Raw genomic sequence first — 12,861 nt, 5'->3', positions numbered from 1 at the left:
CCTTAGGAATGGATAGGTCCATCTTCATAAACACAAAAATCAGGTTGTGTACCCCTCTCAACAGCAGAAACGTGGGGTCACGCATATATTTATAAATAAATTATCTATAAAAATACATCCGTTATAGTATTTGGAATGACACATAACGATAGGTGAAGGTCAGACCAGATGTTTCATGTCACAAGTTGCTGAGCAGCAAGGGAAAGAAGAAATTTCTTTCACGGCAAAGTTATACACAGTGGGACTTCTGAAGTTCAACCCTTCCCTTGTGATTCTAGCTAGTGAACAGCGAGGAAATGTTAGGCTCTAAATGCTATTAATTTGCCACTATTGAAGATTTTGGTCAAATGCTGTCTTAATTTTGGTGGAGATGCATTCGGTGAAGACTTTTCATTTAAATCTGGACTTTTTTCCTCTTTTTTTTTTTTTTTTTTTTTTTTTTTTTTTTTTTTTTAACCAGAGTTATAGTATCTCTCTAACTAATCTGGGCATACGTGAGTTCTCTTTCATAATCTATCTCAAGTACCATACTGTTCATTTGGTCTTAACTTATTTCTCATACTGTGTAGCAGATGCATAGAAACAATAGTGCAGAAAGTCTGTGTTGCTTTCCCCATGTTCATAAAATTATTGCCTATAAAAGTGCACTGTTCTCTGCATGAAATCTAGAACTCACCTGAACCGAAAATGTCATTTTCTCTGTGCTTGGCTTTCTCTCTTTAACAAGTGCTGAGAGACTCTCTTCTTCACAGATGTACTTCCTTACCCAGTGTGGCTATTAACACCAGGAGAAGTGTACAACAGAGATTTATTCTTCTTCAGTTTTTTTCCACTGGTTATTCCTGTGCATCTTTTTACAAAATATGTTCATGAAGTTGGACTGTTCAGAATTTTCCTGCTACTTCAAGCAGTTTGGCTCTTCAATGTCCACTTTTATGCATCCTAGCTGAAACATTTTACTTGCTGCTGAGGTTTTGTCACTGAGTATGCATTCATTGAGCATACTATGTTTAGCAATTTCTTTTTGCTTTTCTTGTGAGCTGAAACACAGTTAAAAAGGAAAGTCATCAGCTTTCTGAAGTGCATGGTTATGGCCAGATACAGTGCCTGGATATAGTTTCAGAGGCAAATGTGTTTGTTTTTTTTTTTCTTTAGGGGGCTGTAAAATGAAAGCTTCATTGATAAAAAAATATAACAAAATGTAACTTTATAAATACATATTTTTATAATATCATTTTCTTTAAAAAATAAAGAAGTGAAGAACTTGAACAATTGAATATTAATCTAGGATTTAATCACACTTGCAGCTGTGCTCTCTTTATGCCTTACTCCACAAGAGGGCACTAAAGTCTCAGACAAAATTGTCATCTGCTCCTAATAAATCCACACTCCACGGGTTTTAATGGAGCTGTATTCTTGCCTCTGTCCCATAGTCTGGAAGCAAAGTAGCCGTTTTTTTTTTTCTTCCCCCCCCCCCCCCCCCCCCCCCCGGTAATAGTATAATAGTTTCAGGAGATTTAGGGGAAAGAGGTTAGTAACAGGATTGCCATCTAAATAAAGTAGGTGTTTAACCCTTAATTTTTATTAAAAGCTAAGCACTGTCAGTTTTATGGCTGCCTACATTAGAAGTTAATCTACTTCAGTAAAATAGTGTAAGAAGCAATAATACGTAAGTATTTAATGTTGTGGTTTCCATAGTGGACAGTTATAATCCGGGCTCTGGAGGACTTTCCTTCTAATTCAAATTAATTTTAGAGTTACAGGATCATTTGAATCATTTGATAGTTTCATTTGTTCCTGTGTCTGTTCTGGGCACTGTATGAAAATACTATTCTACGTTCTGATATCAGAATGATAATCAGATTAATAACTTTGTATTAGCATTGAAGTATACCTTCAAATCTAGCTAAATATTTTCCTGATGAGATTTTATTAATTTGAAAAAGTTATTGATAGGTCCAATAAGATCTGATTTAGGTAAGACATGCATGCCAAGATAGTATTTACTTTACTGTATTACTTTGTATTTAATTGCAGTTTGCAAGATGAATGTACATCGACGCTGTGAAACAAATGTGGCACCAAACTGTGGAGTGGATGCTAGAGGCATAGCTAAAGTTCTTGCAGATCTTGGAGTCACTCCAGATAAGATCACTAATAGTGGGCAGAGGAGGAAAAAGGTAATTTTACTATGTATTGTCACATTTAAAAAATCAGAGAAGTATAACTGTATTGTAACTTTATTAGTTGGGGTTCAGTCCTACTTAAATGCCTTGCACAGTAATTTTTTTATACATCAGTACAGATCTAAGATTTCGAGTTTTGTTTTGTAAGTGTAAGTCATCTATTCTGAACTTTGATATGAAATTTATTTTGACCTGATACATTGTTGCAGATCTCGAGTCTATCATTTCTGGAAGAATTTCCCCTTTTAAATTTTGAGGGAGGAAATTTGGCAGAGAGACAATATCTGGCAACAGTTAACATAAATACCTGTTATGGCTCAGAATTGGCATAGAATGATTGATTGATTGATTGGCAGACAGCACTATTTCATACTCTTGTAAATGTTGATAAACAAGCAATATGCTGATTCTCATGAAGAGGAGATGTTTGCCAGATGACAGTTCTGGGGTTATCATGCCTTCTATTGAAATAACCAGACTGTTCTAGAAATAAAAAGCATAGGTCACCCCAAGTACGTCCAAAACTGATGGAGTTATACCTGAGTGATGATGTGTATCCTGGATGAGGATGGGCCCACACTTTGTATCTCAATTTGCATGATTGTCACAGCAGACCCATCGGTCTCACAGAAACAGGCAATTTGTGCCATAATTTCTTTAAACATTTGACAGTTGCTTCTGTTCATTTTCCTGCCTGTTGCACATTGGCATCCCCTGTACACTGTGTTAAAATGTTACAGAAACATAGGAAACTCGAGAATGAATTAATTGATCTGACACTCCTGGGAAAAGGTGTTGTCACGTTGTTACTGCATGAGGTAGTTCGCAGTGCTTGCTGATGCATGTTATAGTTAAATGTGGTTACTGGATAAATTTGAATACAGACTTAAAACTTTCCCACTCACTGGGTATGTACACTACATTTATTTAATCTTAAGAACCTGTTTTTCTTTCAGTTGCCTGTCTTTTCTCTGTTTGTATTATGGCTTCCATTTCATGTGATGCCATTTCCTGTATGGCTGAGGTTCTGCCAGTGAGAATCCATAGATCTTCACTTTCCTTCACGCTTCTACTTTTGAACTAAAATTGTTGAATTAAATTTCCTCATGGCACAGGAGGATCACAGCTGAGCACCCCTTTTGGAATTGTTCTTAGCTAATTGCAGGTGCAGAGACTCAACCACCTGTTCCGGGATGCGCGTCATCGGAAGAAGATAGGTCAAAATCAGCACCTACATCTCCATGTGATCAAGGTCAAAAAAAATCTTTTTATTTCCTATCTAACCTATTTTGTCACACTTTTTTTTTGAATTAAAAAAAAAAAGTATGATCATGAGCCTCGGTAGACGCAAATCAACAAAGTAGTTACCCTCAGAAATTGAAGAATTTGAAGTTATGAACTATAAAATCTTTTTCAAAAAGGCCTGCCTCTCATTTAATTTAAATCTGTGAAATTAGGTGGCTTTTAAAGGGAAAATTATAAGACAGTCATCCTAAGATATTATTAAGTTAACTACATGGGTCCTTGTCAACAAAATATAATTATGGAAGTAGTTTATATATTCTGTTTTAAGACTGCAAAATTTTAACTAGTAACACTGAACTTGAGAGAGTGCCTTTTATTTACCTGAAAACCCATCTGTAAATAAATTTTTGAGATAAAATTGGCTCCTTGTAATTCCACATTGAACATCTGTAATAATAAAAATTTCCATCCAGACAGGTTAGGCTATGCTAGCATGTCCATGTGGTCTCTAGAGGCTTCTTATAACCATGTTTCCTTTCAGCAATTTATTTTATGCATAGATTTAGACACAGGCATTTTAATCTTCACTGAAATGACCTGATTTCATTGAGCTGAGCAGCTGATTGACAGAATGTGTACGTCAGCAGCATTTTTGAGTCTGATCTAATTGTTTTTAAAAATCAGAAATCTGTGACCTCTGAATCCTGAACTGATTTAAATTTGTCAACCTTTTGGTTTCACAAACCATTGTTTTCATAAAATCGTGATTTTTAAAAGTATCTGATGTTTTGTTTAAAATAAGAACAAAGAATTTGTCTAAATTCTCTCTTTAATTTGACCTTTATAGCTGTCCAGTAAAGTTGTTGCTTCCAAGGCCATCAGGCAGAAGTACCATGCAGGAGCTCAGGGCAGACCCTGAGGACTGTTAGTCACCAGGACTCTCTGTATTTAGTACTGAGAAACCTTCAGAACCATTTAGCAGATCTACACAATTGCTGCTTGAAGCAGCACTAGGAAGTGGTCAAACACTTTATTGGCAGACGTCTGATAACAGCTGGAGCTGAATAAGATGCTCCATTCATGTTGACTTCAAGCACTGGGACGCCCAAGTATCCTTTGAACTTTTGAAGACACAGCTCTAAAATACTTAAGCAGGAAGATGAGTAAGTGCTACAGGAAGATAGGGATATTCAAAACAAAGTACTTCTCTGTGGTACAGGAACACCCAAAGTCACTAGAACAACTATTTGGCTACTATTCTGAATTATCTTTCAAGTTTTGGATATGTCATTCTCTTAAGTTCATTTTAAAAGGCCACCCTTCCTGTTAGAGCAGGAGTTTGGCTGATTACTGTAAGGTGGAGAAGCAGTTTGCTAAATATGTATTCTTAACCAGGAATGCTCTTTAACACGGCATTCAGAGATGATGAATGTCCCTTCCCACACTGATACAGACTAACACAGGCTGGTTTTCTGATTGCTGATTAAAACTAACTTTTCTTCACATTTCCACAGAAATCAAAGAGCTGGAAAACAACATTAGGAAAGCATTATCTTTTGACAATCGGGGAGAGGAACACAGAGCAACAGCTACAACGTCAACAGACAACCAGCTTAACAAACCTGGGGAGAATGGTGAAAATGGGGAGGTCAAACAGGCTCAGAGCAAGCGAATAGGTCTTGAAGAGTTCAACTTCATCAAAGTGTTGGGAAAAGGCAGCTTTGGCAAGGTGGGTTGCTTTTTTCCCCCCCTTCTTTTCTTCTTTTATTTTTTTAAAGCTAGTGTTCAGGGGTGGTTTAGACTGTACCAATTTGGAAGTGTTCATATTGACCATTCAGAAAATGCTTCCAGCCTAGGGGTTTTCTTTTACCCAACAGATCAAAAGTCTCCTGATGAGCTGGCCTTGTCTGTGCTTTAGCTCACTTTGTTAACTAGGGTCAAGCCTTCTGAAACAAAATGTCAGTGTTTCATTATTTCAGGATATGGCTGATGAAAACACACATAGAGTTACATACATACTGTTCAACAAAATTGCTTGTGGTCAAGCAAGAAAAATCAGGTCAGGAATAATGCTGTGGGGTTAATTCACTTTCTTGATAATTGCCAGTTCAAGTTTACTTATTTCACAGAGCATTGTGTGTACTTGTTTTCCTCAGTGGGTGTGTTCAGTGCTGAAGGAAGCAGAACTGAAACATTTCTACTCAGATATGGTGGGACTTAGACAGCTGCCCAAAATACAGTGTAGAGCAGCACAGATGTAACTCACCAGATACCTTCCCCATAGTAGGGGACTAATGAGGGTGGAAGGGGCATTGTTCTGTTTACAGGGCTTACAAGTTTTCTTTCCACACTGTTCTGTACCATGGAATCAGAGGTGGACTGAAATATGAATCTGTTTCAGAAGTACATTCTTCCTTCCTTGATATTACAGGAACTTCACGTGCAGGGGAACAGGGCAGAAGCAGTTCTTTTGTGTCCCTGTTTTCTAATCCTTTCTCTGAAAATTATCCTGGCCATAACCGACCTTAAACAGAATATAGGGCCTTAACCGTAAACAATAGTAGTAGTTAAAATCAACAGCTTGATAGCAGTTGGAATGGTAACTTTGGATTGTATACAAAGTCCATCACACTCAAATCTCACTCGCAGAAGTGGGAGATAAAAGTGGGAAATAAATTTGTTTTACATCAACTTCCTTCCTTGTTTAGTTTTTGAGACCTCACTAGCAGGTATTCATTACGATACTTAACAAATAGAACAGATACCTTCTGTTTCAAATTTAAAGAATACCAAAGGTATATGCTTCTAAAATTATGTTACTTTACTTTTTATTTTATAAACTGCAGCTTCATGTAGACAAGTATGTAACTGTCTATTTTCATTGCAGTCAAACTCATATGAAACACAGCATTTGTGGCATTTGTTGTTCACATGTAAGAGAATTTTTCTTTGGTTTAGGTGATGTTAGCTGAGCTAAAAGGAAAAGATGAAGTATATGCAGTAAAAGTCTTGAAGAAAGATGTCATACTTCAAGATGATGATGTAGACTGCACGATGACAGAAAAGAGAATTCTGGCATTAGCACGGAAACATCCATATTTAACACAACTTTACTGCTGCTTCCAGACAAAGGTAAGCTACATGAGTCTTTTACCAGTTTCTGCCCAAGGAATCGCATTGACTATTTCCAGACTGAAAGAAAGCAACATAAAAAGTACAGCAATACTTTGAAAATATTTCTGGTGAGTTTTTTGCATTTTAGTGGTATTGTGCAGGAGTACTGACTGCTGTTAAAAACCATAACTACTATTACCTTGTAAGTACCAGGAGATGGCAGTAAATGAGTTAAAAAATTTAAAAACCCCACATGCATAAAATACACAAAAAGGGCACCTACTGAGGTGCCGTTTTCTGTTTCTTTGGTAGTTTAATAGGGTGTATCCTTTGTTGAATTAAATACAAATGTTTTTCACATCCAGTGTGCAGTGCTTGTGTGTAGAATTGCAGAAAAGCTATGACTAAAAGATCTTCTAGCAAAGCTATCAGGAAAGATAAATAGCACAGTGGGAAAGCCATAGGAAAATGGCTAGTAGGATCAAGATTATAGTGGCTTGAATATGGAAACAGCAAACAATTTAATAGGTTTATACAGTTCTTAAAATAGTGAAAATGTGCTAGCATTTTATATGCTTTGAAGCTGACACAAAGCAGTGGCCCAGGAAGGCGTGTATGTCTGTGGAGGGTGTTTCACATTCAGACTTTTATTATATGTTTCAACATACTCTTAAAATGTTTTAATGTATTATTTTAAAATTTATGACTAGAATTAAGCATGTAGTTTCAGGTGAAAGAGGTGATTAAAAGATTGTAGTAGTGTGAGGTATAAATTCTGTGAACAGAAAGGGACCTTTAGGACTGAGTGCACTCCTTGGAGCGTAAATAAATGGATCAGCAGCCTGATGTGAATCGTGTGTCAGAACATTGGTAAAGATCAGTTGTACATTAAGTAAATTATGGCAGAAGATTCTTCTGCTATTCCTCTGATTTTCTGGAGATTCCTTTTCTTTTGTATTTTTGGTTGGCTCTTTCCTCTTTTGTGCCGTGCTTTCTACCTTTCTCCCTGCTCTCCAAAGGCATTCATCGAAGATACTCAGAAGTTCTTCTCGCTGTCTCCTCTCTTCCCAGATCTCTTAACAGAGAGAACTCTTAACTGTAGTTTGGGGCTTGTCTTGAGCTCTGAGGACCTCATACTGAAGTGGTTTATAGTTAAAAGAGGCTAGTGTCTCTTATCAAACAGTCAAAACTGTACCTAGTGATACCTAATCAAATTAAAATCCATAGTTGAAACATTCAAGGGTTTTCTTGAGCATGTCCTCTGAACAATTTACAAATTCTTTTTAAAGGAATGAAAATACCAAACACCAAAATATATGAAACAGCAAAAGCAGTACATCTACTAAAAGTACACATTATTTATGAAAGGCAGCAAATGAAAACGTACCAAGTAAATTAGTCAGTGAATGATTTTCTCAGGTTCAGTAGAAAAACAGGTAGAAAAACTTGCTTGAACAAACATATTCTGTGGTTAACATAGCTTCATTGAGACAAAGGCTGTACTACAGTAGGTTTTAAGTGTGTTTCACAGTAGTATATAGTTACTTACACTGTGACTGTGTGCCATGGCATGGCGGCTGTGCTTTGCAGAACTGGTCCCTGAAGTGATCATGCTGGAATTAAATTTTACATTTCAAGTAGATTGTATTTGTCGTATACACCCTGGCTTAATGGGAAGATTGACTCAGTATTCATTGTCAAAGCACTCAGAGGTTGTCTTTATGTAATGAGATTACTTGGTTTGTTCCTCTTCCACAAAAATGCAGATGTAGAAGTTTGACTTTATATGCTGCAGTGTTTTCCTTCAGTAATCAGCTGAAGACACTGTAGAAAAGTTCCCTAATATGCTTTCTACAGTAAGTACATTGCAGTATTACTTACGTTTTACATGGAGCAGACTTTTCATTAGTTTCACTTACTAAATGAATCTATCATTATCCAGACAAGTAAAGGATAGTATTTTAAATTACTTCGGAATTCAGAAATTGTGCCAAATAATGCCTAACAACAACACATTATACACTAGTGTGGTTTTCGCCCTATTTGTCTAACTTCTTTTAACAATTCCATCTAGCTTCCTTCCTTTAAAGGTGTATTCTTGGGACTGATATTTCTTATGTTCCTGCTTAATACAAAAGCAAACTTCAATCAAACCAGTTTGCTTTAAGCCCATCAAAAAATGAGTCACCAGCCCCCCCCCCCTCAACATTTTAGATCAATAAAAAAATTTATATTTGAGTATTGTACTTCAGGAATAGTTTTGAAATCTTCTTCAGTGATCTGGAAGCTGAGAGAGTTAAAAAACTTGGATAAAGTGTGCAAAACTGATACAGGATGTTTTCTGCAATATTTTGAGGAATGAGCTCTGCAAACCCAGTCCTACGTATCAGAAAGAAGGTAAAATCTACAGGCAGGGCCTCAGCTGATCTGGATTTTTATGTGGAAGAAGCTTAATTCTTCTAGTGCAGCATATCTTGTAAAACTGTGTCAGTCACCCTTGGATAGTATTTTTCAACACTCTTATACTACGGCAGCATTTCCCTTCTTGTTTTGCCAGGATACGGTCGTTACGTCTGTCAGTGTACTCAGAGGTTTGAGTTGTGTTTTGCCTGTGGTCTGTCAGTAGGAATATGAGTGATGAATGCTGCATTCTCTATTTGGCGCTCACATGGCAAAACCTGCCCAAGGCCTAGCATACGGGGTACAGAATTTTTGTCATAACTGGTCTTTGCTGATCATCATCTTTGGTTTATTCCGTATTTCATTGTGTAGATATTGTTTTCTCAATAAATATATTGTGGAAACATAGGGCATTTTCAAGGTTTAATTTTATTTTTGCTCTTCCTCATATCTTCTCTTTTTCTATGTGTTGGTCCCTTGATTTTTCTGTAAGGGGTGTCTTACCTGATAGTAATCTGATGCTGCCCAGTTCCGCTCTTCAGTGTCCTCTTCCCTCCAAGCTCGTACCCTGCTTCAGGGATCAACTATGGAACAGTATCAACATGAGGTTTTATTGATAATGCTTCAGGCAGGTGACTCACAAAGGGGATTTAAATGTTTCTAGACATGTTTTCACTGAAGACATCCTTCTCTTCATTCAGTTGGATGTTTCTGAACTGTGAGAATTAAAGTGCTTTTTATGGAAAGGTCTAGAAAACATAAGTAGCTTCACTTAATTCCTCCTACACCCCTGTCAACTTTCTTCTTAAGCACTTAAAATTTTCTAGACCTCTACCCTATGAGATGCATACAAATGTATGTGCACACCCTATAATTTGTAATGAATTATCCTAATAAATACTTAAGAAATAAAATGGAGTTTGAATTATTTAAGGCAGTAAAAGCTTTATTATGATAATTCAGTATAAAATTAGAAGACTAGAGAGCTGCTACTTTTAACATCTGCCATTTGATTTTTTTTTTATGCTACTTCATAAAATCAGGTAAATTTGAAAATAGTGCTCACCTTCTCTTTTCATAACACTATAACACTATAACACTATATGACACTATAGCACAGATGTAGTAGAGAGTATTTTTAGTGCACAAAAATGTTCCTGTTGAATAGAGATGCAGAACTTGTAAGGAACCCTTAGTCAACATTATGCATTTTTCTTAGAGGAGACAATTAGTTAAATAAAGGCTAGAGAAAGTCAGATACTACAGGTAAATAGTCAGAATTCTGCCACCCATAAAAACATTACTCTTCCTTACAGTGTTAAAATCAGTGTATCTATCCATAGCACAGCTCCTGGGTTGACCTGCAAGGCCATTCACTTCTTTCCTGTGTTCTGGTGTTCTAAGGTAGAGGTCAGCCATGTGACATGGCAGAGGACATCCAGAAGAGGCTGTAGTTACCCTGGTGCAACTGTGTTGGTCCCTTAACTATTACATGCTACCTAGTGGCTTATTGCTGCTTTATCTGAGGTTGTGAGTTCTGTGGTTCAGGTGTTATTCCTTGCTGCTGTTTGCACTGTACCTAGCACACTGAGTAAGCTAGAAGCCTGTTGTTTATAAAGCTGAAATTCATTTCAGCTGTCAGGATGTCCCTTTGTTACTCTGAAAAATTCCTGAACTTCTTTCTGCATCAGACCCCTCTTAAAGCCAGTTAATTAGTCTTCCTTCCACTATGGCTTGTATTTAAATATTTCCAGAAAGGTTTTGCAAGTCCAGTAGGAAGGTGTAAAATGGCTTTCCATTTTTAAAGTGGTTTATTTTGTAGGAAAGTGTAAAACCAAAAGGGAAAGAGAATCATCATGCTTACAATTTCTTTAAGTCATGTCTTCTAAGTTAATTTAGGAAGAATCCCTGTAGTATGTGACAAAAACTGTCATTGTAAGGTTAAATAAAGTCTTATTTCTTTTATGTGTATTTGTACAAAAAAATTAAATGTCTTCTGCCATTATAGCTCAGAGGAGTGTCATTTATGATATACAGTGCAAATTAACCTAACTGACTTGCCACTGTTACATTCATCTGGGACTAATCAGACCGTATAATCCATTTTATCTGGTATTCTTGTACTTTTGTTGCTAAGCAGCTAAAGCCATTATACAGATATTGCTATATGGGTATAATCAGTTTAAGACAAGTTTGTATTGCCTTTTATTACTGATTAGTGTCAAATTAGAACTTTTTAGGGCCCAATTCTGTTCATTATTATCCCTGCTTCAGTGGATTTGTACGTGTGAGACAAAAGACTAAATTAACCCCTGTATTTTTAGCTATTTTAATGCTAAAATATTTTAATACAATTTAAATATAAAATTACTGGCAAAGGTTTCTTAATGATGTGTCAACTATAGTAAAAAGGTAGAATAAAATTGAGGGTCAGCATAGAGTGATGTTATTTATACTGCTTCTATTATGGCACCTTTTTATATGCATTTATACACGTTTATATTCAAACCTAATTTAAATATTTTATTTACCTATGTTGCTATATATGCACATACACAGAATATTTCAGGTATTTTGAATTCCCAAATCCAGTTTTATACAGGCAGTTCACATCATAAGAAACGAAAATATACTGATTTTGACTTTTTCCTCAGAGTATTTCCTGAAGCACTAGAAGTTAGAACAGCATCTGGTGATGCTTCGTATATCGTGCGGTTAAGAAGTTATGTAAATATAAAAAAATTTGGCGGAGTAAGATTTTTCAGAAATTCATATAGTGTATATGTTAAATTTGTTTCTCCTGGTGACTGCTACCCAGTGTGAATGCATCGACCACGATCACTGCGTTGTCTGAAAGTAGACACTATGGTCAAGAATAGTTGGAACTGTGAAGCTGATGATTAAATACTGTAATCATTGTCTCTCCCACACACACAAGCCCCTGTTTCCAGCATGATGACCCCATTTTGGGAAACTTGCTATTATGCAGCTCTGTTATTGCTAGCTGCTCTTGAAGGATTATTAAAGCCTGGTTAGCTCACTGAAGATTCATTGTTCACATTAGTCCCGTTAGTGTTAAACTTCAAGTCAGGCCAGCAGTGCAGCCAGGCTCATCAAGAGCCCGCAGGAGAAATTACTCCTCCAGCATCAATCAGAAGAGTCTAAATGCTCCTCTTTCAGACAGGAAGGACTTTTCTTTTGTGATGTAGCACCCAAACTGAACAGGACTCTTTCACACCCTCTCAAAGCTAGGGCTTGTTCCTAGTTTGCATGTGTACAAGTGAGCGCTGCAGCTGCAGTTCCATGGATTGCTTTGCTGTAACCAACTGAGGCTGTTACAATCCCGGGGATGGTCCCGAGTCGGCAGTCGGCGTCTCTGGCACAATTCACTGCAACCGCCCTCAGGAAATAGGTGAGGGCAAGCTGCAGTTCGGGCTGACTTTTGTTTTTTTTTAAACCTTGGTCCTCATGTTAGGGTTTTAGAGTTAACTATGTCAGTAGTTCACTGTGCTAAAGACATCTTAGTGCAGCCAAGCATAAAATTCAACGTCAGGATTTTAATCCTGATCTGATCATGTGCAGACAGGAGGTTTTTAGGATAACAGATAGAGCTGAGGGCCTTTAAGGTGCTGTTTTCATCTCTCTTGGACAGAGTAGCTGGAATTAAGTATTAAACACTTCTGATCTTGGGAAAAGTGTGTTTCTCCAGTTGAGGCATGTTTGAGGGGAGAAATTTGCAGAGTATCTACCCAGATGCTTTGCCAGTAAGTTCCCTGGCAAGTCTGTCCGTCTTGTATGCTATCTTTTAGCAGAGATTGGAGGAGACAGGAATACTGTCATCCAAATAGGGTGAAGGGGATAGCAGACTTTCAAACGGACATAGTCCACTCACTTACTGAGTTTACAGAACTTCTGT

At 37.0% G+C, this 12,861-nt stretch overlaps 1 protein-coding gene across 2 annotated transcripts in view; it reads left to right on the top strand.

Annotated features, from left to right (window-relative positions):
* PRKCE (protein kinase C epsilon) overlaps positions 1-12,861 on the top strand; it is a 284,944-nt gene that overhangs the window by 181,864 nt on the left and 90,219 nt on the right. For both annotated transcript variants that reach the window (XM_066178482.1, XM_066178483.1), the window contains exons 7-10: positions 2,038-2,180; positions 3,342-3,438; positions 4,946-5,160; positions 6,390-6,563. In XM_066178482.1, coding sequence (XP_066034579.1) covers positions 2,038-2,180; positions 3,342-3,438; positions 4,946-5,160; positions 6,390-6,563 — 629 coding nt within the window. The remainder of the gene's footprint in view (positions 1-2,037; positions 2,181-3,341; positions 3,439-4,945; positions 5,161-6,389; positions 6,564-12,861) is intronic.

This window comes from Chamaea fasciata, unplaced genomic scaffold (genome assembly GCF_029207755.1).
Source record: "Chamaea fasciata isolate MVZ Bird 193981 ecotype frontalis unplaced genomic scaffold, bChaFas1.0.hap1 SCAF_3, whole genome shotgun sequence".
Lineage (NCBI taxonomy): Eukaryota > Metazoa > Chordata > Aves > Passeriformes > Sylviidae > Chamaea > Chamaea fasciata.
The sequence above is the reverse complement of the archived record's forward strand: the minus strand, read 5'-3'. Positions and strand labels throughout refer to the sequence as shown.